This window comes from Triticum aestivum, chromosome 5A, assembly GCF_018294505.1.
Source record: "Triticum aestivum cultivar Chinese Spring chromosome 5A, IWGSC CS RefSeq v2.1, whole genome shotgun sequence".
NCBI lineage: Eukaryota > Viridiplantae > Streptophyta > Magnoliopsida > Poales > Poaceae > Triticum > Triticum aestivum.
Window position 1 is genome coordinate 659,003,078 of NC_057806.1, and position 23,262 is coordinate 659,026,339.

The window sequence follows — 23,262 nt, forward strand, 5'->3', positions numbered from 1 at the left end:
TCCATTTTGCATCATGCTTTTATATCGACATTTATTGCATTATGGGCTGTTATTACACATTATGTCACAATACTTATGCCTATTCTCTCTTATTTTACAAGGTTTGCACGAAGAGGGAGAATGCCGGCAGCTGGAATTCTGGGCTGGAAAGGAGCAAATATTAGAGACCTATTCTGCACAACTCCGAAAGTCCTAAAACTCCACGGGAGTCATTTTTAGAATATATAAAAATTATTGGGCGAAGAAAGCACCAGAGGGGTCCACCCACCATCCACGAGGGTGGGGGCGCGCCCTACCCCCCTGGGCGCACCCCTGTCTCGTGGGCCCCCTGGCAGGCCTCCGGTGCCCATCTTTGGCTATATGAAGTCTTTCACCCTGGAAAAAATCATAAGAAAGCTCTCGGGACGAAACTCCGCCGCCACGAGGCGGAACCAATCTAGGGATTCGGCGGAGCTGTTCTGCCGGGGAAACATCCCTCCGGGAGGGGGAACACATCACCATCGTCATCACCATCGATCCTCTCATCGGGAGGGGGTCCATATCCATCAACATCTTCACCAGCACCATCTCATCTCAAACCCTAGTTCATCTCTTGTATCCAATCTTTGTCTCAAAACCTCGGATTGGTACCTATGGGTTGCTAGTAGTGTTGATTACTCCTTGTAGTTGATGCTAGTTGGTTTATTTGGTGGAAGATCATATGTTCAGGTCCTTTATGCATATTAATACCCCTCTGATTATGAACATGAATATGCTTTGTGAGTAGTTAGGTTTGTTCCTGAGGATATGGGAGAAGTCTTGCTATAAGTAGTCATGTGAATTTGGTATTCGTTCGATATTTTAATGAGATGTATGTTATTTTTCCTCTAGTGGTGTCATGTGAACGTCGACTACATGACACTTCACCATTGTTTGGGCCTAGGGGAAGGCATTATGAAGTAATAAGTACATGATGGGTTGCTAGAGTGACAGAAGCTTAAACCCTAGTTTATGCGTTGCTTCGTAAGGGGCTGATTTGGATCCATATGTTTCATGCTATGGTTAGGTTTACCTTAATACTTCTTTTGTAGTTGAGGATGCTTGCAAGAGGGGTTATTCATAAGTGGGATGCTTGTCCAAGTAAGGGCAGTACCCAAGCACCGGTCCACTCACATATCAAATTATCAAAGTAACGAACGTGAATCAAATGAGCATGATGAAAACTAGCTTGACGATAATTCCCATGTGTCCTCGGGAGCGCTTTCCTTTATATAAGAGTTTGTCCAGGCTTGTCCTTTGCTACAAAAAGGATTAGGCCATCTTGCTGCACCTTGTTTACTTTTATTACTTGTTACCCGTTACCAATTACCTTATCACAAAACTATATGTTACCGATAATTTCAGTGCTTGCAGAGAATACCTTACTGAAAACTACGTATCATTTCCTTCTGCTCCTCGTTGGATTCGACACTCTTACTTATCAAAAGGACTACGATAGATCCCCTATACTTGTGGGTCATCACACTGATTATTGTCAATTGGTAGGGGTTAAAGCCAAAGTTTCACTTACAGTCATCGCTAGCTTGATCATCCACTGCCTAGTTATATAGCTACTTCACATGGGTAGGAAATGATTTCTACTACAAATACATCATACATGAACAAATCAGATGTAAGTTCCATTCCTTTTAGCATGACCGAGTTTTAGATCAGGCAACTTGTTAAATAGTATTATATTTGTACAGAATTGTATTTGTACTTGCAATGTCATTTTGCATGCAACTTGTTAGTAATACTAGGATATTATACATAGTGTGGATTTTATGCGTAGAAGCTCACAAAATTTTATTACATATTTAATACTAGGATATTATACGTAGTGGGGATTTTAGTTTTTTCTACACTAGTGCATGGGTGGCGGCATGATGAGTGGAGGCATGGGAGGATTCATGGGCGTCATGGAAGGCGGCATAGGAGCATTCTTGGGTGCCATGGGAGGTGGCATTGGAGGAGGCATGGGTGGTGCTATGAGTGGTAGCATGAGAGGGGGCATGGCTGGTGGAATGGGAGGAGGTATAGATGGTACCATGTATGGCAATAAAGACAATGAAGTCAATGGTGGCAATAAGACCGATGTTCCAAGCCATGGAGACAATTCAAGAACTTTTAAGAATCAAGGCGATGAAAGCTAAGAGGCTATGTTGCTATGTACTTTTATGTTCTATACACTTTTTTTGTGTTGGTGACTCACTATGCTTGTGGTTTGCATTTGAATTTGATATGTCGATTGAGGTTCAATTTGATATGTTGTTGATTATGTGTGTGGTGATCTTGCAAAGTTTAAATTCTATCCATATTCATGTTTTGTTTCAATATGTATGCAATTGTGGAGAAGAAATATGTGGTTGGATGCCCTATTTACATCATTTGTTGGAGAAGAAATTTTCTATTGCCCTAAAACTCTTTTCAGTGCCTTTTTTACATCACCTATTAGAGGTGTTCTAAAATGGTGCAAGAGCAACTCTAGTAGATTCTCATATCAGCGGTCATCATCCGCATGCTTCATATGGATATGGAGCAGTGGTGAATCCATGAAGAAACTGCAGGGAGGGCTCAAAGTTAGCAGCGAAAAAACAAAATATTTTTGTGTCATTATCTCCTAATCTTTTAGTGAAAATAAGCTCAAACACTCCTAGATTAATAGTGAGCACATTTAGTAGTTACTGAAATTGTTTAGCATTTTTATAAAAAATATCATTGTACCAAGAACTAGGTCTGTTTAGTAAAATAGACATGATTTCCTAATCATTATGTCCGAATTGTATTGAATACTAAATCCTGTATTGAACCAAACTTGTGCATACTCATACTCTGTCTCTTTATTCTTGTAAATTTACAAACAAATTGTATTGAACACTAAATCAATTAACAACTTATCACATAAAATGCATATTCAGAAAGCTAGTGTCCCGGGACCCAAATTTGTGGTCCCCCCCTCCCCCCATAGTTGGCCCCGTCAGCCACCCTTGCCTCCACTAGCGCAAGGGTTTAGTACCCGTGTGTGGATCTCGTTGTTTTTAAGGGGTCTCTGTTTTCTCCGCGTGATAGGACGAGACCTCCTATTTGGTGCTCTCCGCGCTAGTTAGCGCAACAGGCGCTCGTACGTGACGCGTAGCGGGCCGATCCAGCAAACGTGAAGCTCATTTGGTTCTTGCTCAAATCTCATTACAAGTCGGGTCACTTGTTCCGCTCGCTCTGCGGCTCACACCTCGCTCGCTCGCTTGGGATATCTGGTTGACCACTTGACCGGCGAGAAGTGCATGGATGAACCCGGGTACATATGAACCTATTTTAAAAAACATATTTTGCAATGTCAAAAAATTCTGAAAAAAGATGCGCGCAGACATCTTCATATTCTATGTGTGTGCAGAAAGTTTCACAGAAAAACAATTTTTTTTGTAGCCTGTGCAAAAAAGACAAAATTTTATGCCGTGAAACGCTATTTACAAGTAGTAAAATTTGTCTTTTTTACTGAGACAAAACAAAAATATTTTTTTACACAAAACTTTGTGCCGTGGACATACCTTTGCCAATATGTATGCATAAATATTTTTTTAGAATTTTTGAACATTACAAAACGTGTAAAAAGTACATTTTTGAAAAGCGGGTGCAGATGCCCCCGTGTGCAGATTGTCCACTCTCCTTGACCGGCTCACTAGTTTATCGTTAACTTTTGGGGGGAAAAGTGCAGATTTTTTTAAAAAACCTAAATTTGAAAAGGAGTTCACCAAAAAAACATCATGAATACTGAAAATGTTCACAACTTTTTAAAAGTTTGTAAAAAATGGAAAAAAGTTTGCAAAAAAGAAGAAGAAATCAAGATTTTAAAAAAGTTCAGGAATTCATGAAAATTTCAGTACTTGATTTTTAAAAATGCGAATTTGAAAAAAATCACGAATTTGGGAAAAAAACTCACCAAACTTGAAAAAGATCACAAATTAAGAAAAGCTCACCCGTTTTAAAAAATCAGGAATTCATGAAAATTTCAGTAATTTGATAAAACATCATGAATTTGAACAAAGTTGATGATTTTTTTATAAAGTTTGCTGATTTAAAAATATAAAAAGGAAAAACAAAATAAAAAGTATTTTTTTTTAACAAAAGTCGGTCCAAAAAACAAGAAAAAAATGAGAAACCCACCCTTAAAGGTTCTAATTTTTTGTCAAAACTGGAGTGGGAAGGTTCTTTAAACCAGGGCGGGAAGCTTTACCAGGACAGTTTCCCAGCGAAAAAGCCTTATGGACCGGCTCAATACAATCGAAGGAGTGCTCCCTATATAACTATAAGTAGCGTGGAATACTAATTATTGCATAGGTCGGAGAATAGGGTAGTAATGCACACCTTCCATCGCGAGCGTGCTGCGTCAATTGGGACGGGTCATTATCAATTTTCACCCCATCGATTTGGGGAAGATTCTAGAACCTTCCATGAACCGGGTTGTCAATTTTTCTTGTTTTTTCATTCTTCTTTTATTTTTCTCATTTTTTTCTGTTTCTGCCAATCCTTTTTCTATGCATTTTCGTTTTGGGATTTTTTTCTATATTTGTTTGTTTCTTTTTTATTTTCGTATAAATATGCAAACAATTTTTGAAATGCACAAACATTTGTTTAGTTCAGGAAAAAGTTTTGAAATAACTGAAAATTTATTGAATATGTTAACAGTTCTTGAATTAACGAATATTGCTTTTGAAATTCTTCAACATAGTTTGAATCTGTGAACTTTTTACTGAATCAACAAACATTTTTTGAATTGACAAACATTTTGAATTCATGATCTTTTCTGAATCAATAATATTTTTTGAAATTTAGGAATTAATTTTGAAATTCACGAGGACTTTTTTATCGACGAACATTTTCTGAATCAGTGAACGGTTTCTGCTATTTGGTACATAACAATTTTTTAAGTTTGCAAAATTTTATTAATTCAGGACATTTTTTTGAATTCATGATTATTTTATCAAATTCTTGAACATTTTTTCGAAATTTCTGTCATTTGTTAAAAAATATTGAAGCTGAACATTTTTTTGAAATTAAGAACAATTTTATTTTCGAATTTGAGATTCGTGAACAGTTCTCAAAGTAACAAAAAACAAAAGGAAATAAAGAAGAAAAACAAGAACCATAGGATCTTTTGCAAGCATTACGCAGTGACCCTAAATAAAGCTTGTCTCGGTAAGCCCGTATAAAAACGGGCCAGTGCGGTACTTATGCGCGGACGCGCGGCCCATCCAAGCCCGACTTGACTGCCCGGAGCGCTTCCAGTTTTGACACCGGCCGGCGACGGGAAATCGGCCTCGCCAATCTCGCCGGCTTCCCTCCGTCCCTGCCCAACTGCGGCTGCGGCGTCAGATCGCGCACCGAGAAGAGTTGATCTGCCGGCGCTGATCTGCTCTGCTCGGTGGAGACGATGGAGAAGGGAGGCGAGGCGGGCGGCGGCAGGCCGGAGTACAGCATCATCGTGCCCACCTACAACGAGCGCCTCAACGTCGCCCTCATCGTCTACCTCATCTTCAAGCACCTCCCGTAATCCTCCACTGCCACCCCTCCCCCCATCAATCCACCCACCTCTGTTCATCCTCTTTTAGTTCTCCCGGTGGTTGAGATCTTTGTCTTGGACGGAGGTCGTTCGTGATCCAGATAGATTTAGAGCCCGCTCAGATTTCCTCTTCTGTAGATATACCTGGGGCGGGATGCCTCGACATCAACTGAAAATTTTGTTGCCAATCGATTTGAGGTTCGCAGGCGGGTTAAGCAGAAAATTCAATAGCTATTAGTTCATTCTGTACTCATATAGCACAACTGCACAACACCTTTGCAATTGCCTATTGTGTTCCCATTCAGACCCGGGCCATGAGATACGATCACTGCCGCTTTTTTTTATATGTAACTGCTAAATGCTAGCTGTGCCGTGTCAGCTGAATTTAGTCTCTGTTGTCCACTTGATCTTGTGAGAAGAACTCCCAAAGAACAATAGATTAAGGTGACAGTGTCATAAGACGATTCCAAAGCTAGATTCCGCTTCATGTTATTTGTCCAAGACTAGGAAGTTATTCAGAGTTACCCGAAGTATATCTGGTCCTGTCATTGTGCGCAGCTGGTTTCAGTTAGCACTTATCAGTGTCCATTATCCTAGATGCACTTCATCATACTGCTGGTATGGCTAGTTTGATCGATTGGACTAGCAGAAATTCGGAAACCATAGGTTATTAGCTATATCAACTGGTTGATATGAGCACACCATCTTACTCTTAGATTTGGTAAAAACTAATTTCTCAGGATTTTACAAGCCTTAGCTCTTTCTGATTCACATTATCTGTAGGTTATTTTAGAATCCATCACGCAGCACATTTATTTGTAGCAGCCAACATGTTCTCCGTTGCTGCTGTATACGTGTAGTATTTTGTCAGCATTACAACCTGTTTCGTTGCTGCTCTATACTTCTATTATTGTTAGCATGATATTGGTGTATGTCAAATTGCAAGGCTGTTGCATTTGTTTTAGTACTAAACTTAAACTGATGATGTAATTTTCAACTGCAGGGAGGCCAAGTTCGAAATCATTATTGTGGATGATGGAAGCCCCGATGGAACACAAGACATTGTAAAGCAGTTGCAGCAAGTATATGGTGAAGATCGTGTTGTAAGTAATTTAATGTATGAGTTTATGTATGCATGTGTGGTCTGGATTTTGGTTATTTATGACTTATTGCAGTGTCTTTTACTTGATATAATACCAGCTTCTGCGAGCTAGACCAAGGAAGCTAGGACTTGGTAAGCTTAGCTGCCCACTTCTACGAATTGTAAGCCATTGCTTGATGTTCGTGTTAACGAAATAGTGTAAACATTCAGGTACTGCATATATGCATGGATTAAAGCATGCCTCAGGGGAGTTCGTTGTTATAATGGATGCAGATCTATCTCATCATGTATGTTTCTTCTCTATGTTATTTGGCATAGTTAAGCTATTTAAATAGTTCCGTTCCTTTTAGTTACTGATTCCTTTTTCTATTTTGAACAGCCAAAGTATTTGCCAAGCTTCATCAGGTAAGAATCATATACTCAAAGATGCTTTTAAATTTATCCGGCAAGAATGATTGGATTTATATGCTTTGTATTTTATTTTATTGAGGAAACTGGCAGGAGCACTGAATTTCAGTAGAAGAGAAAAACATAATTTCAGTAGCTCGTTTTTCAACAATAACACCACAGAGTTCACATGCAGACTGCTCCCCACACTGAATTGCACACTTCCACTTCATAGAATGGCTCCTGTCGATCGAGACCACATTAAGCACACTCCACAGACCAAAAAATCACAAAGGGGGGCAAGAGCACTCATTCTGGCCCCCGAGGGAATCCAATTCTTGCCTTATAATACCTTTTTCACAATTCTCTTCCTGACTTGATCTCTCTTGGATCCACTATCGACGTGTGTTCTTGTGTGCTTTGTTTCTAGATAGATACATATTATAATTGTGTAGCAATGAGGAGAAATTGAAAGGCCGGTCTTACGTCTGCCTCCTAGACACAGATGATCGAGATCCTCTCGTCGTCATTCTGGGAGGTTGTAGCATGATGTGATATTGGCGAAAGGTTTCCTCTGAGCCATTCTCTCCAGATATTTATATAGTCTGGCATGGGCACTGACACTGCCCTACTGTATGCTTTGTAAATATTAAGTGCACATTTACAATATAATTGTCTGCTTATTCTATTCTGTTCACTGGTCTCTTCTCTTTTGCAAAATACGTCTTAATTAACCAGTTTGCTCTTGTGAGGCATAGATATGTACTTAGTTGAGTGTTAGTTGTTTGATTTAATGGCTGAAACAACTTCAGCGAAGTTTGATATAGCTGAGCTATCCAAGCTCACAAAAACAATTACTTGGAAGAACCTATATAGCTTTTTTAATCATGTTCATCATTGACCAGGAAGCAAAAGGAAACCGGTGCTGACATTGTAACTGGCACGCGTTATGTTAGCAATGGTGGTGTCCATGGTTGGAATCTTATGCGTAAGCTGACCAGCAGGGGAGCAAATGTTCTGGCACAGACGTTACTACGCCCCGGAGCTTCTGATCTGACTGGGTCGTTTAGGTGTGCCTCATTTTATTCGAATATAATAAGATCTTTTACCATTACTGTTATTTGACACTTGCCGATTTCCTAGGCTATATAAGCTAAGTGTTTTGGAGGATGTCATCTCCTCCTGCGTCAGCAAGGGCTATGTATTCCAAATGGAGATGATTGTCAGGGCTACTAGGAAAGGTTATCACATCGAAGAGGTAAAGCCATTTCGTATTGATCCATTTTCATTTGTGTAGGCTGGATACAATCTCCTAGCTTTGATAGTTACTATAACTTGCTTGTCCTGTCCAGGTCCCAATCACTTTCGTCGACAGGGTCTTTGGAATCTCAAAGCTCGGGGGATCCGAAATTGTTGGATATTTGAAAGGCCTTGTGTATCTGTTGCTCACAACTTAGGGGAAAAGACACGGTAGATGCATGACTGTTATAGCACAAACTCTTGTTAAGAATGATTTTTCTTATGTTCAGCTTGAGTTGCATAAAATTGCTAACATTTTCAGACTTCCAATTGAATCCTGTACACAAGTTTTGATCTGCTAGTACCCTTATGAATTGTGCCGTACCCCAGCTTAGCTGCTTATGGTGTATATACCACACCATATAATCGTATATCAATTACTGCTTCGAGCCTTCAACAGCTACCTTGGAAGAAATATATGACTGTATATTGATGAACAGCAGGCAACTTTTAGAACAACCGGTTGGTATTCCTATTGAAGTTATCATTCAAGGAAATGGATTGACGGCACAGAAACAAGAGGACAGCAAACATAAGAACATTCGTATACTTGAATTTAATTTAGCTAATTGTAAGAGCGTCTAATGCTCGAGGAAAAAGACACAGAACACCAATATTTTGTTTTTAATCTCAGCGCACCCTTATGCTTAGTACAAAGAAGAAATGTGTGAAAATAGAGCGCACATAGAGATGAATGGTCATCCAAATCCCTGAATCTATATTACATCAAAGGAACTGTCCGAAAATCAACCACGAATGACCACTCATCATCAAAAGATGAGATTTCTTGCAGATCCTTTTGATTGGTAATGTCCGACACTAACTTGCCGTCCTTCCCTCTCAATCTTGGCTCTTCTCATTTTCTTTTTCTAGCTTCTGTAACACACCCAAAAGAAGTTAGAACGCATTTCAGAAGAAGTTGCACAACGACAATATACAACAAATGCCAAAAAGCAAAACGACTTGGAAATTCTGAGAAACACAAGTTGCTGCCGCATCAGTTTTGTCTTATGTACCAAAATGCATACCAAGTTAAGCCCACAACTATAGCCTACAATTCCTCTCTATCTGAAGCTGCATTTTATCATCAGCGGGTGCTGCAACCGTTTCCTTTCAGCCAATAATGAATGGTTTAATGAAGCAAACCAGATATATGTACAACCACATAGTGTCACAAATATAGGTTTCCATTTTTCTTTGCGGCCAGATACATCAAGAAGAGCCAACAGGTTTCCTACTCATCCTTCATTCTATACCTCACCTAAAAGACAAAATATACATTTATTGCACACCTGATCATTGAGTCGCATTGACGGTTACGAATAGTGTGATAATACTGACCAGCTCAATTAAAATAGATTAAGCTCACAATTTGATGGAATAGTTACTTTATGGCCATATGCCCCACATAAATGCAGGCATGTAATCCCCAAGAACTGACTAGCAGCTCAACAAAAATGCATCAAATTCTCAGTTTACCCAAAAACCAAGGTAATCTGTAGCCATGCTATTCTAAATTCTAAATATACCAAGGATAGTCACTGCACTAGACATCAAAGGGCTGTCCAAAAGCAAACTCAGTTCCCATTAGCTGCTTAAGTAACAACACGCATGCCTCACATGTTTTTGGTCTAAAAAAACAGACTCCGGCTTCGAGAGCATAATACAGAGTACTGAACCAACATTGTGAATACAAGATCCTCCACCACTGCAGGTAACACCAACAGCCACAGTATAAGCCACAGGGAGCCCTCCAAAATGACGTGGCTAGGTCTCAGGTTTTCCCCACTGTAAACAAGGAAGAACACACATAGAGATCCATGGATCATACTCTGCTCCCAGCTACGCGCAGTACCGATCATGCCTTGGCACCTACGCATCAACACGGCAACTAATCACACGGCCGCATCCGCCCTCTCACGCGCCAGCCCACCCACCTACGCATCGCGTCAGAGCGCAGCCATGACAATCAATCAACACACGACCAGTATAAATCTGCTCTGATTTCGCAGGCCCGGGGCAGCAGGGGACGGATTCGGCAGGAATAAGCAGCAGGGCGGGCTGGGGAAGAAGGAGGGGGGCGGGCGGCGCTTACGGATTGCTCGGAGTGCCAGGCGAGGCCGCGGTAGACGTTGAAGGAGAAGGAGCCGGCCAGGTAGAGCGTCGCCACGCCCAGCCCCGCCGTCAGCGCCTTGAACGCCGTGTCCATCACCGCCATCTCCGCCGCTCTCTCTTCCTCGCCGCCGGGTCCCGGGTTGTTCGAGCGCAGAAACCCTCGTCGCCGGATTCCGTCGGTCTGCGTGCGTGCCACGAGGGGGAGAAACCTCGAGTTGGCCTACTGGTTCGGGCCGTGGGACGTGGGCTGGGCCAGCCCGCCCGCGGCCTGCCCAACACACTAAACTAACTACTCGTCTGTCTCCCCTCAGAAGAAAAAACTATCTACTCGTCTACTGTCTCTATCGATTTCCCCTCACAGTTCACACTACCCCCAAAAAACCCTCACACTATACAAAAGTCTATCGACTTGCACTAAATTCCCACAAAAACAAAAGTCTATCGAATACCAGTAAATTCACACTTGTGATATCATAGGTTTCAAATATTATGTTTCAGGTTTCAAATTGAGGCCTAGGAAGCGGCACATGGAACAAAACATGGAGGTTGAAGTGGTGACAAGAAAAGCAGTCGATATCATGGATGCGAGAGAAGAGTCAGTGATGAATACTGAGATTGTGAATAAGAAGTTGTCAAAGCTAAAGATGTTGACCAAGCGATACGAAGTAGAGGGTAGAGAGTAAAAATTGCTATCCCCGTGTTTTTTACACGAAAAGAAGTTTGCAATTGACCCAAAAAAGATTAACCAATCATGCATAACTCAACTGGATTGAGTGAGAATAAATAGCGTGGACCATGCCAAAAACTGATTAGTTAATTAATGCCATTGACGTCTCACTCACAAACGATGTTCGTAGAGTTGATGTCCCTAAGATATGAGGAGGATAATACGACTTACAACATTTTAAGTACTACCGGATACTGACTCGATCCCCTAACAAAGAAAAAGATAAAAAAAAACTTGCACTTGTTGACTTGCCGTGGTTGTGCCGCCCAAACCATGACCAGCAACATTTAACGTGGGAAAGGTTGAAACCTTGTTTGTTGCGACCTACTACGAGTACCCCAATGTGTATACCAAGGAAAAGACAAGCAAAATGCTCATTGGTGCCACTCTTCTAAGTATAGTGCTTTCCTATAAGATTAATTTTCTAATCCTTTATTAGAGAATTAAAAATAATAATTGATGTCATTTGATACCGATGCTTGCATGATAGCTTCACCCTTGCATGTGTATGTGATTTCTCCAACTCCTCATTGTGAATATTCATAGCAAGACATTTCAAGGATTATTTTCCATCGAAGAACCGACTAGTCCAATGCGAAGTTTTTTTCAACTGCATGAAAGGGGCCACCCATGAGCATTTCTAACACCCATATTGTCAATGTTCTATTCAACAATCACCGCATTGAAAGTGAAGTGTTTTTTTCACCCAAAGGCCGACTAGTCCAAAGATAAAAGAAATTTCTTCAAGCATGCATGAGAGGGGTCGCCTCTCAGATGTGGATCAACCTGGGCCTCTTGGTTCCATCCTCTTGGGAAGCATATGGGAGGCTCCATCTCCAACAGGCCACGACCCTAATGTTTGGCCTTCTGTCACGCTCACTATTCTTTGGAAGATTTGCGATTCTAGAAACACCCTAAACTTCTGTGATGAGCATCACCTTTCAAGTCACTTTTAGGAACATAGCGTCAGGCTTCTCTCTCTGAATCTTTCGTTTTTACGACATTGCACTAAAGGATGCAACAATCTTAGATATGGTGCCTCTCTTCAAGGTTTGTATTTCGCCCTTTTTTTTACTATTTCGAGAGTGGACTTCGTTTGGATGTGCGCATCTTAGTTATGCAAAGGTAGCTGTAATGCTTAAACCTTTTAAGTAACAAAGTCACTTTATCGAAAAATGCAAGATATGTGCTTTGAGTGGTAGTATATTCAGATGGGGAAGCTCTCCCCTCCGGTGACCATTAAAAAAATTATTGGTGCCATTTGATACCAATGCTTGTCAATGAAAAAAATAGCATGCTATAGCAAAATAGCGTCACCTTTAAATACGCTATTAGGATGATATAACACACTATTTTTTCAATGATATGTTTGTATGATAGCTCTGCATTGCGTGTATACATGATTTCTTCCAACTTTTCATTGTCAGTATTCATGGTAAGACATTGCAAGAGTCGCAGCTTGTGCGGGTATGCTTCAACTTTCATGACAACAAAAGTGAAGGATTTTTCCATAAAAAACCGACTAGTCCGAAGGTTTTTTCTCAATTGCATGAAAGGGGTCGCTCATGAGCATTTCTAACACCCCCATTGTCAATGTTCTCTTCAACAACCACCGCATTGAAAGTGAAGTGTTTTTTTTTCACCCAAAGGCCTACTAGTCCAAAGATTAAAAAAATCTTTCAAGCATGCATGAGAGGGGTCGCCTCTCAGATGTGGATCAACCTGGGCCTCTTGGTTCCATCCTCTTGGGAAGCATATGGGAGGCTCCATCTCCAACATGCCATGACCCTAATGTTTGGCGTTCTGTCGCGCTCACTACTATTCTTTGAAAGATTTGCGATTCTAGCAACACCCTAAACTTCCGTGATGAGCATCACCTTTCAAGTCACTTTTAGGAAAAATAGTGGCAGGCTTCTCTCTCTGGATCTTTGGTGTATACATGATTTCTTCCAACTTTTCATTGTCAATATTCACGGCAAGATATCGCTAGAGTCGTAGCTTGCGCGGGTATGCTTCAACTTTCACGACAATAAAAGTGAAGGATTTTTCCATCAAAAAACCGACTAGTCCAAAGTGAAGCCTTTTTTTCAATTGCACGAGAGGGGGCGCCTATGAGCGTTTCTAACCCCATCGATGTCAATATTCGCTTCAACTATCACCGCAATGAAAGTGAAGTGGTTTCGATTTCCACCCAAAGGCCGACTAGTCCAAAGATAAGTTTATTTCTTTCAAGCATGCATAAGAGGGATCACCCATGAACGTTCTAAAGCCTTGAATGTCAATATTCACGGCAGCTTAGCCAAGGACCGCGTATTGTGCATGCACGCTGAAACTTTCACCAAAAGAGTGACTAGTCCGAAGGAAGCTTTTTCTTTCAACTCTGCATGGGAGATTGGGAGGGGGGTAACGTTTTAACACTTGGTCGTCAACATTCGCGGCGAGGTTTGCCCAACTCCGAAGGGTCGCCGGCGCTTCAACCTTCACGGCGATGGAAGAGAAGGGTTTTTCCAGCGAGAGGGCCCGGCATGTACACAAAGTACTGCAAAGTGAAGCTTGTGTGCATGAGATTGGCCATCCAGCATTGGTGTTCTGCGTCCAGGGGAAACGACGAACAGTGAGGGGAAGCGGGTTGGAACTCGGAACTTGGACGCACATGTGAGTGAACATGAACGGCAGAATTGACAAATTTGACCTTAAAGCAAAAGTATTTCACAAACTAAACTGTTTTAAAAAATATTTCACACTGCTGACCCTTTTGTGCAGCTCCCAACAGTAAGGCGCTGCACTCTACTGTGCAACTCCTTACAGTTAGGCGCTGCACAGTGTAGTGCAACTCCTTACAGTTAGGCGCTGCACAGTGTGGCTCCTGTGTGTTAGGCGCTGCACAGTAAGAGTGTAGCGCCTTGCTGTTGGGCGCTGCACATTAAAGGTCAGCTGAGTGAAATACTTTTAAACATAGTTTAGTTTGTGAAATAGTTTCGTCTTGAGGTCAAATTTATGTTTTTTGCCAACATGAACCGCTTGAGACGGCCGGCGGCCCAATCATGGACGCAATCATGCAACCCCCACTGATATAGAAAAGCATTTCATGTCGCATCCGCCGCCTCGCCGAGCTATATATCTCCACCGGCAGCTATAGCTTGACTTGACCAAAAACAAAAAACCACGACCGACCTCCCAAGTCGTGCTGAAACTGCTACGTGATCAATGATAAACAACTCCTAATGAGCCTGACCCTTGAAAAGAAAAACATAATGATGCTGTCAGAGCACACGTCGATCATGGCTGGCTGGCTGGATTGATACAGTATAATTGATCAACGCAACGTACGCGGTTGTGCAGGGCCAGAGTATTAATGAAGTCAGCGGGGTCGTCGCCGATGGGTGCATTTATATCATAAGCAACTTCTGCAACGCGGTTTCTCTCTGGCAGACCCACATGCATGATGCATTGTACTCCTACGACTCGTACTCGTACAAATGAGGGTGGTGGTTCTGTCGTCGCAACCGTTGTCCGCCGCGCGCGCGGCCTAATTCTGGAGAGCATTATATTGCTTGTTTACTCACGATCGGGGCCCTTTCCCTTTGTGTGGGTGCGTATGCAGTGACTCGGATCATTAACTCAGCAAAACCGTACCGCTTGTTCCATTGGCCGGACACGATCGAGCTAGTGTTGTATGTTCACATTATCTGACCTGGCTAACTACGTACTCACCTCACTCGTATCTGAAACTTAGCTCTTAAGCAAGTACTATATGAAGAACGAGCCATGTTGCTATGCCATGTCAAGCGCTTTCTTTTTTTTATTTATCAAAATAACCTCTCTTTCGGTCGATTTCTGTTAAAGAAACCACCACATGTCATGCATCTCGAACGCTGACCCTGAGCCGGACACCGAATCCATCCGCGGACCGTAGGACCAGTCAGCGAAAGCCGACCATCCAACCGTGGCCGTATACATTTCAAACTGGACAAATTTCATCAAACATGACGGAATTCAGTAAGGTTCAGACAAACATTACATAAACGGACAATATTTATGTTTATTTTTCGTGAAAAAAAGCATCGGATCTCTTATAAAAGTTCATCAGAAGTACAAAGCACCCCAAACATAGTAAAAATTACATCGAGATACTTAGACCACCAAATGACCAATACTACTGCCAGAACGAGCCGTTGTTCCTGCTCCCTTATTGGAGCTGGCATGACCTTGTCGATAACAGTTGGGAAGCGTCGGGATTCTCCTTCCCGCCACTGGCCGCCGGAGCGGCTGGCAGAGGGGAGTTGCAAACCCTAGTTGCCGCTTTGTAAAAGGAGCATACTTTATACTATGATGAAGTTGTGCAACTCTGGTCACGCGCAAATAAAAACGAGATAAACTGGTCACCGGTGGCTACATAAACAGATGATATTTCATCCAATTAACTAAACTAAGCCCGGAACACTCAAAGTAATTATAAAAAATAGCACAATTGATCCATAACTAGGATGCAAATATCTCGGGTACAACAATAGTTCAAATTCAACGAGATAACCAGATGGTCAACAAGTTTTCGAAATCAACGATACTAAAATCATAGCCGGCACATGTCGTCCCACAACCCCTTGATCTTAATCCAACAATGTATGTGCGTGAATGGCCTACGCTCGATTTTATAGTACATCACGGCAAAGCTTGCAGGCTATACAACGTGTAGAGCAACATGAAGCGAATGAATGAATTAACCAACATAGAGAGCAACAAGAAGCAAAACTTACGATCTCCATGATTTACACACCCAATGACTACATTGTCTCTAGACATTCAACCGCGGCGCAAAACTTCATGATAGAGTTGCAGATGGTGTACCATAGATGCGATATCGACTCACACAATGTTCATGGATGATGTGCATGCCGTAGGACGCGAAGTGCTTTCGTGCATGAAATAAACCATGCATGCACTACCAAAACATCGAGCCCCTTGAGTTCATGCCTACAAACTCCACAGATACGGTCAACCACACGCCGCACAATAACTCATCCTCCTTCACCGAATACCCCGCCATCATGCTTGCTATAGGACACAACAAGAAGTTTTAAAAAAGAGTTTAATGGCATTTTGACTAAATACCTGCCAGGCGCAGTGTTTGCCATGGACGTCGCCGACCGGGGGGGGGGGGGGGGGGCTGGGGATACCTAGCTACGTAGGGTCCTGGGTGAACGGCGGCGTAGTCCAAGGAGTGGGGGTTGCAGACATCCAATGATGCCTGGCGGCGGCCGAAGAGGTACAACGTCGGCGTCGGATGAGGAGGATCTGGATGCAAGGCAATGGGGGCAGGGGCAGAGTGGAAGAAAAAATGGACCGGGAAAAGGATTTGAGTGGGCTGGGGGTGTCGGAGTCCTACATGGTGGCGGTCCGGACTCCGACAACACCCCCCCCCCCCCCCCCCTCCTCTTGTTTGCTTTCGGTTTGCGGGAAAAAAATGACATCCGGCCTACTCTGCGGACTGATAGGAAATCATGTTTGATGATAAAATAGATCTGGACACCTTGGTCCGGAACTGTACGGACGGTTTAAAGTCAGCATTGGAGATGCGCTAATGGTACTCTCTTTGTCGATGGCGGACTGCTAGAAGATCACGTTTTAGACGTTGCCATGGTCTGTAGCAGTTCTATTCGGTGTACAATTGTTTTCCATGACATTTTCTCTTTCCGGGGGTTTCCATGACAATTTCGATGATAACATTTTTTTTTCTCACTTTATCGATCTGAACATTTTTTTTATAAAGGATGTATTTTATCGATCTGAACATATCTGGAATGTGCCTACAGTGGTTGTAAGTTAGAAATGTCTGATCGAACGTTTGTTCACGAACGTGTCGACGTACTTCTAGTGACATGATATGCCACAGAATTAACGTCATGGTCGACTCGGGACCTAAATTAGTAGTACAACTCTGGTCTTTCGTGTTCACATCGGCTCCAACGACATTACTTAATGTCCAAATCTTAGCTTTTAAGCAAGTACGAATGACAATTCATTCTGAGGTGGAAATGTCTTTTACATTAAGGCACATAATGCACGTTTGTGTGCATCTAGGGAAATGGCCATTATGTCCTTCTGGTTACAACGCGGTCCTCCCGTTTCCGCATTACTACTTCTTTGCCACATCTCTTTCATCTACCGCCCAGAATCTTGTCGGCCTCACCAGCTTCTTCTTCCCGTATTCGCCTCCTTCGATTGCTGCCCCCTACCATCTCATGTTCTTCTGCTTGGTTTCTATAAGGAAACCCTCTTTTGCGGAAAAAAAAACCTTCTCCCTCCTTGTTGCCGACATCTCCTATCGCTCCACTCATCCCTCAATAGAAGACACTAATCTAAGAGCAAGTACAATAAGGTACTAACATAAACATGCTATAAGAACTAAAATATTATATCTTTACTTAGTTGGCGAAGAAAGAAGAGAAGTGGGCTCTTAGTTAGTTGCCGGCTCTAGCATGAGCCCCAAGACGCTTTGTGAGGTTGTAAGGTGGGCCAAGTGCTAATAAAGTAGTACATATATAAAACTTACTATTGTATATGCCGACTACAATGTTGGCTATAGATGACATGGCAACTTCTTATAGCCGATTGTTCGTTGTATTATTAACCATGCTATAAAGCAATCAGGGCACTCTTCCCTGTTGGACGCCAGTGTGTTGTAGCCACCACTACCTTATAACTGCCAAACTTGCCATCATCAAGGCACTCTCACTCCTTATCCATGACACTGAAGAAGACACAACCTATAATTGCCACCGACTTGGAAAATAGGTCCCTTTTGAATATGAGTAGGGCCCCTAGGCTAGGTGGTGCTTTTGTGGAGCTAGACCGAAGGAAGAGCAAAGGGCGATTCCACAACCTACTTGGAATATGGTTGTGTGCATCATGTGATGCAAAGGCAAGGGTAATCCCCTTTTCAAAAAAGAACGACCTACTTGGAATATGCAGGAGGGAGGGGGATTTAGCTCTGCATCCTGCATGTTTCGAGAAGTGAACATATCAGAAAGAGGACTGAGTTCGATATCTACGCCGAGCAAAAGACGAAGTCTAAAAGAAGGTAACTGTACATGCCTGATAAGGAAGAGGGTGAGAACATGTTGTAACCTATCTCAACCTATTTCCTCACACGTTTAGAATGACAAATGGCTGAAACAGTAACTAATGTGCTTTCTCTCCCTATCATTTCGTCAATAAAGAAGACATCCCTAACTTGATTTACCATTTCATCCCAACTGAGCCTGCCTATTTGAAGTATTTATCTCTATCTTTCTCTATTTAGAACATCGTCCTTCACTACTTGCATCTCGTCTGTCATGTGTTGCTATGTAAGTCGTACGCTTAATTTTCAATTTGTAAAATATAGAATTGTAGAAGTTTTCATTCTATGTTATCTCTTCATATTAGTGCTTGGGAAATTTTAGAAGCACGATCCCCTCCCTTCCTCCCCACACGTCTCGCCATTATCCATGCGATGCTTCCAACTTGTCGCCCGGAGGCGTGTGGAGGGTAGTGTGTCCCTATATCCTGTACTCTATATCATTTTTTCTGTGTAGATCTATCTCGGCGGTGCTGTATTTCGGAACGGACGGCATGGTTTGTGTGTTTTTGGTCCTCTAGATCCACATTCGCCCAACGAAGGCTGCCATTCTTAGCTTTCTCATGTAGCGTGTGATTTTTGTGCTCCCCGATTCTTCCTGATTTGGTCTGGGGCTTTCTCAAGGCCCTCTTAATGTTTTCTTCTCTGGGGCAACGATTTGCTTCATAGATCGGGCCCATCGACGTCTCCTGGTTTCCATTGGCAACTTATCAGCCACTACGACAATGTTTGTTGGCTCTGATGTTGATCTAGAATTCTAAAGGTGGCACCGAGCTCTTCTCACGACACAATGTTAGTGAATGCATGTGGAATGAAGTTTCGAGACCCCCAAGGATTTCGATGCAAGTATTTAAGGGTATGTTTGTAAGGATAGGGTTTGATATATTGCCTTTGTCCTGAGAGAGAGAGAGAGAGAGAGAGAGAGAGAGAGAGAGAGAGAGAGAGAGAGAGAGAGAGAGAGAGAGAGAGAGAGAGAGAGAGAGAGAGAGAGAGCATATTTGAGGTTGATGCAGATATATAAAAGCGCTTTGGCTATTTATCGGGTGCGTAGGCAAGGGGGGTTGCCGTTGCTAGAAACATGAGGTCAAGGTGGTTTCGAGGGATGGCCTTGGCCGACGGCAGCACAACATTGGGCGGCAGCATAGGGGCGTAGGTAAATGGGCGGTTAAGCTGGTGCTTTTGGCATGGACATCTGGAAGAAGATGAACGACAATCATGGGGGGCTGGAAGGTTGAAGAAGGTGGGGCAATAGTTGGATTAAAATCCAACAACCCACACATATTGATAGATTTTTTTCAACTAACCATTGAACATAGGGAGTGCCTATTCATCACATATATGAAAAAAAGTGTTGCATCAGGGACCGTCCGGTCTTCATCCAACAACCCAAAATAGACCGCACATTGTTCATCTTCTTCCTACATTCCTTCTTCCTCCTTACACAGCCGCCGGCCAACTCAGGCCTAACCGCGCGCCTCCGCCCCCCCCCCCCTCGACCTTCCCCATCGCCGTGTTGTCCGTCCTTGTCATCCCTCTAAGCCTTGCGGCACGAGTGAACAATTCCGGCAGTCCTCTGCACATCCCACCCGCCCGTAGGATAGATAACGAGGTTGTGCCTTCCCTCTAAGATAGGTAATGAGGCTATGGCTTTCCCCTGAGATAGATAGTGGGGTTGGTTATTGTCCGGCGAGGTTTCTTCTTCTCCAACGAGGTCCGGCATGCCTGAAGGAAGAAGGTGCCTAAGGGCATCTCCAACGCCGAACCCCAAACCTCCAGCATCCGTCTGGACCGCACTGTCCGGACCCTGGAAGCCATCCAACGTCGTCCTGTCTCAGTCTGCGGCACGGTCCGGACGTACTTTCTCTCACAAACCGAAGACAAACATGGGGAGGGGGGCTTTGCGGGAGTGCAGACCACTCCCACGCCTGCTTCTGACCACCCTGAGCCACCCAAACCCCTCCCTCGCCCGCGAGCGTTCCTGCCCGACGCAGCTGCCCACATTCATGCCGCTGTAGAGGGCGCCACTCCACATTGAAGATGGCTCAGGGCGGATGCGACCTCTCACTTTGAAGTTGCGCCTCGGTCGAGGAAGCCACCTGTGACGCGTCTCCGGTGTCTACAGTGCCGTCCGCGCTCAAGCCGCCGCTCGTCAGGAAGCGGCAGCCGTGGAGGCACAGCTGCAAGCGATCGCGGAAGAGAACAATGCCAGCTGCGCCTCCTACGCGCCGCTGATGAACTATCAGGCGGCCCGATGGGATGACGACAACGCCGGCGCCACCATTTCCATCGTGGATCTCATGTTCACCGGCGATGGAAAAGTCGCAGACTCCTCCTGGGATGAGTAGGCCACGGGAGGCGGCATGGCCTTATGTCCCATGTGGACCGGTCCATATCCATGTTCTACTCTTCCTCGCCGGAGACCGCACCTTCACTTCATGGGTCTTATCGTCGGTGCTCATGAAGAAGGCAGATGGAGGATGACATGGGCTTGGACGCCGGCCGCCGCCACCGTAGGATAGGTTTAGGGTCGGGTCATTTTTTTGTTTTAAATGTAATGGAAATCCGCCGTGTTTCTATGAAATTTGTCATGTTTATATGAAATTCGGTCGTGTTTGCATGAATTTCATCCGATTTGTTGAAAAAGAGTTTAAAATGTATGTGGCTACGGTTGGATGGCGGCCTCCTATATCCGTGTCCACGGACAGATGCGGAAAGAAATTTACGGGTGCGCGTTGGAGATGCCCTAACGCAACAAAAAAAATTCCAGGTACATGTAAAATAGCAAAACCCTTGATATATAAGAGCAAGTACCACACTACCATTGCCACCTGAGCTTGCTAATGCTGAGTCGTGCACCCAGCAAGAACCATGCTCCCGTGATATCATCACCGTAGTGGCCGGCGCCAACCATGGCGTTGGGGGGCAACGCGGTCGCCGGTCGCCGTCGCCACGTGCTGCTGTTCCCGCTGGCGTACCAGGGCCATATCAACCCGATGTTCCGGCTGGCCGGCATCCTCCACGGCCGCGGCTTCGCCGTCACCGTCTTCCACACCCACTTCAACGCCCCAGACCCATCGCGCCACCCGGAGTACCGCTTCGTCCCCGTCCCCGACGGCATGTCCGGCCCAGCACCCGTCGCTATCGAGGACGTCGTCTCCCACATCCTCGCGCTCAACACCGCGTGCGAGGCGCCCTTCCGTGACCGCCTGGCCGCCGTCATGGAAGAGTACTCCAGGGACGACGTGGCGTGCATCGTCGTCGACACTCACCTGCTGTCCATGGTGAAGGTGGCCACGAAGCTCTCCGTGCGCACCCTCGTCCTCCGCACTGGCAGCGCCGCCTGCCTCTCGTGCTTCGTGGCCTACCCTCTCCTCATCAAGAGAGGCTACCTCCCTGTGCAAGGCACGTAGCATAATTCCCATGTTTATCTCTTGGACCGATGGACTGACCCTTGTTTGCTTGCAGAGTCGGAGCTGGAGACGGAGGTGAGCGAGCTGCCGCCGTACCGGGTGCGCGACCTGATGCAGCTCGGCAGGCGCCACGACCTGACGTGCAAGCTGCTGGAGCGCGTGGTGGGGGCCGTGAAAGCGTCCTCCGGGTTAATTCTCAACACTTTCGACGCGCTGGAGCGGCGGGAGCTGGTGAAGCTCCGGCGTGACCTCGCCATGCCGGTGTTCGACATCGGCCCGCTCCACCTGTTCTCCCCCGCCGCCGCAGCCGAGAGTAGCCTGCTGCGGCAGGACCGGAGCTGCCTGAAGTGGCTGGACGCGCGGCCGGCAGCGTCGGTGCTGTACGTGAGCTTCGGTAGCCTCGCGTGCATGTCAGCGCGGGACCTGGTGGAGACGGCGTGGGGCATCGCCGGCAGCGGCGTGCCCTTCCTCTGGGTGGTCCGGCCAGGCCTGGTCGCCGCGGACGGGCTGACGCGGCTTCCGGACGGGTTCGAGGAGGCGACGCGCGGGCGCGGGATGGTGGTGGAGTGGGCGCCGCAGGAGGAGGTGCTCCGGCACGCTGCCGTGGCCGGGTTCTGGACGCACGGGGGCTGGAACTCGACGACGGAGAGCGTGTGCGAAGGGGTGCCGATGCTTTGCCGCCCGCACTTCGGCGACCAGATGGGGAACGCCAGGTACGTGGAGCACGTGTGGAGGGTGGGCTTCGAGGTCGCCGGCGCGCTCGAGAGGGGCGGCGTGGAGGCCGCCATCCGTCGGCTCGTCACGGGGAGCGAAGGCGCCCAGATGCGGGCCAGGGCCGGCGAGCTGAAGAAGGTGGCGAAGGAGTGCACCGGCGAGGCCGGCTCGTCGGGCCTCGCCATCGGTAAGCTGGTAGACCACATGCTGGCACTGTAGGGGAAACGTGGCCGTACGCGTTTACCTCATTAATGTGCCTCTCGTGCTATTTTATGCCCTTTTTCACTGTCTTCAACGGTGTCAGTTCAGAATCTCTGTTAATTAAGCACGTACTACGATATACTTCCTCCGTCCCGTAATGTAGGACTTTTTTTGACATTATTCTAATGTTAAAAAACGTCTTATATTATAGGACGGGGAGTACTATTTATAAGTCAGTCTTCCCTTTGATTCTCATGTGTAAATTGCAAGGAAATTTACGCATTTGTGTTTATATAAGTTAGGTGTGGGACGAACAAGTTGATGAGGTTATTTGTATGTGTTCTCATATTCGTATGGTTGACGCCATTCTGGCATAATCTTGTGCTGTTGTCATGATGATTCAACCTTCCTATATATAGTTATATATAATACTCGTGATACATGCTGTACGAAGACTCGTGATACATGCTGTACGAAGACTCGTGATACATGTGCTAAGACTTCATAAACTAGATGGCAGTCGATTCAAACATTGGCTATTTCTGTGTTTTGTGATGCCATGCATGATCCACACTTCCTATATATAATAGCATGATTTTGCAAGCTATTCAT

General features: G+C 44.8%; 2 protein-coding genes and 1 non-coding gene across 3 annotated transcripts; all 3 read left to right on the top strand.

Annotated features, from left to right (window-relative positions):
• The first annotated feature begins 5,253 nt into the window (after positions 1-5,253).
• LOC123105722 (dolichol-phosphate mannosyltransferase subunit 1) lies at positions 5,254-8,677 on the top strand. Its single transcript, XM_044527843.1, has 8 exons — positions 5,254-5,562; positions 6,579-6,678; positions 6,776-6,809; positions 6,888-6,964; positions 7,057-7,082; positions 7,970-8,134; positions 8,208-8,322; positions 8,417-8,677. The coding sequence occupies exons 1-8, from the start codon at positions 5,447-5,449 to the stop codon at positions 8,519-8,521; spliced, it is 738 nt and encodes a 245-aa protein (XP_044383778.1). The 5' UTR covers positions 5,254-5,446; the 3' UTR covers positions 8,522-8,677.
• On the top strand, positions 7,517-7,647 carry LOC123109402 (small nucleolar RNA snoR113). The gene has a single exon (XR_006452633.1). It is a non-coding gene; the product is annotated as a small nucleolar RNA snoR113 (small nucleolar RNA).
• A 12,454-nt stretch (positions 8,678-21,131) lies between the features above and the next one.
• On the top strand, positions 21,132-23,043 carry LOC123105724 (DIMBOA UDP-glucosyltransferase BX8). The gene is made up of 2 exons (XM_044527844.1): positions 21,132-21,727; positions 21,791-23,043. The coding sequence occupies exons 1-2, from the start codon at positions 21,235-21,237 to the stop codon at positions 22,666-22,668; spliced, it is 1,371 nt and encodes a 456-aa protein (XP_044383779.1). The 5' UTR covers positions 21,132-21,234; the 3' UTR covers positions 22,669-23,043.
• Positions 23,044-23,262: the final 219 nt, after the last annotated feature.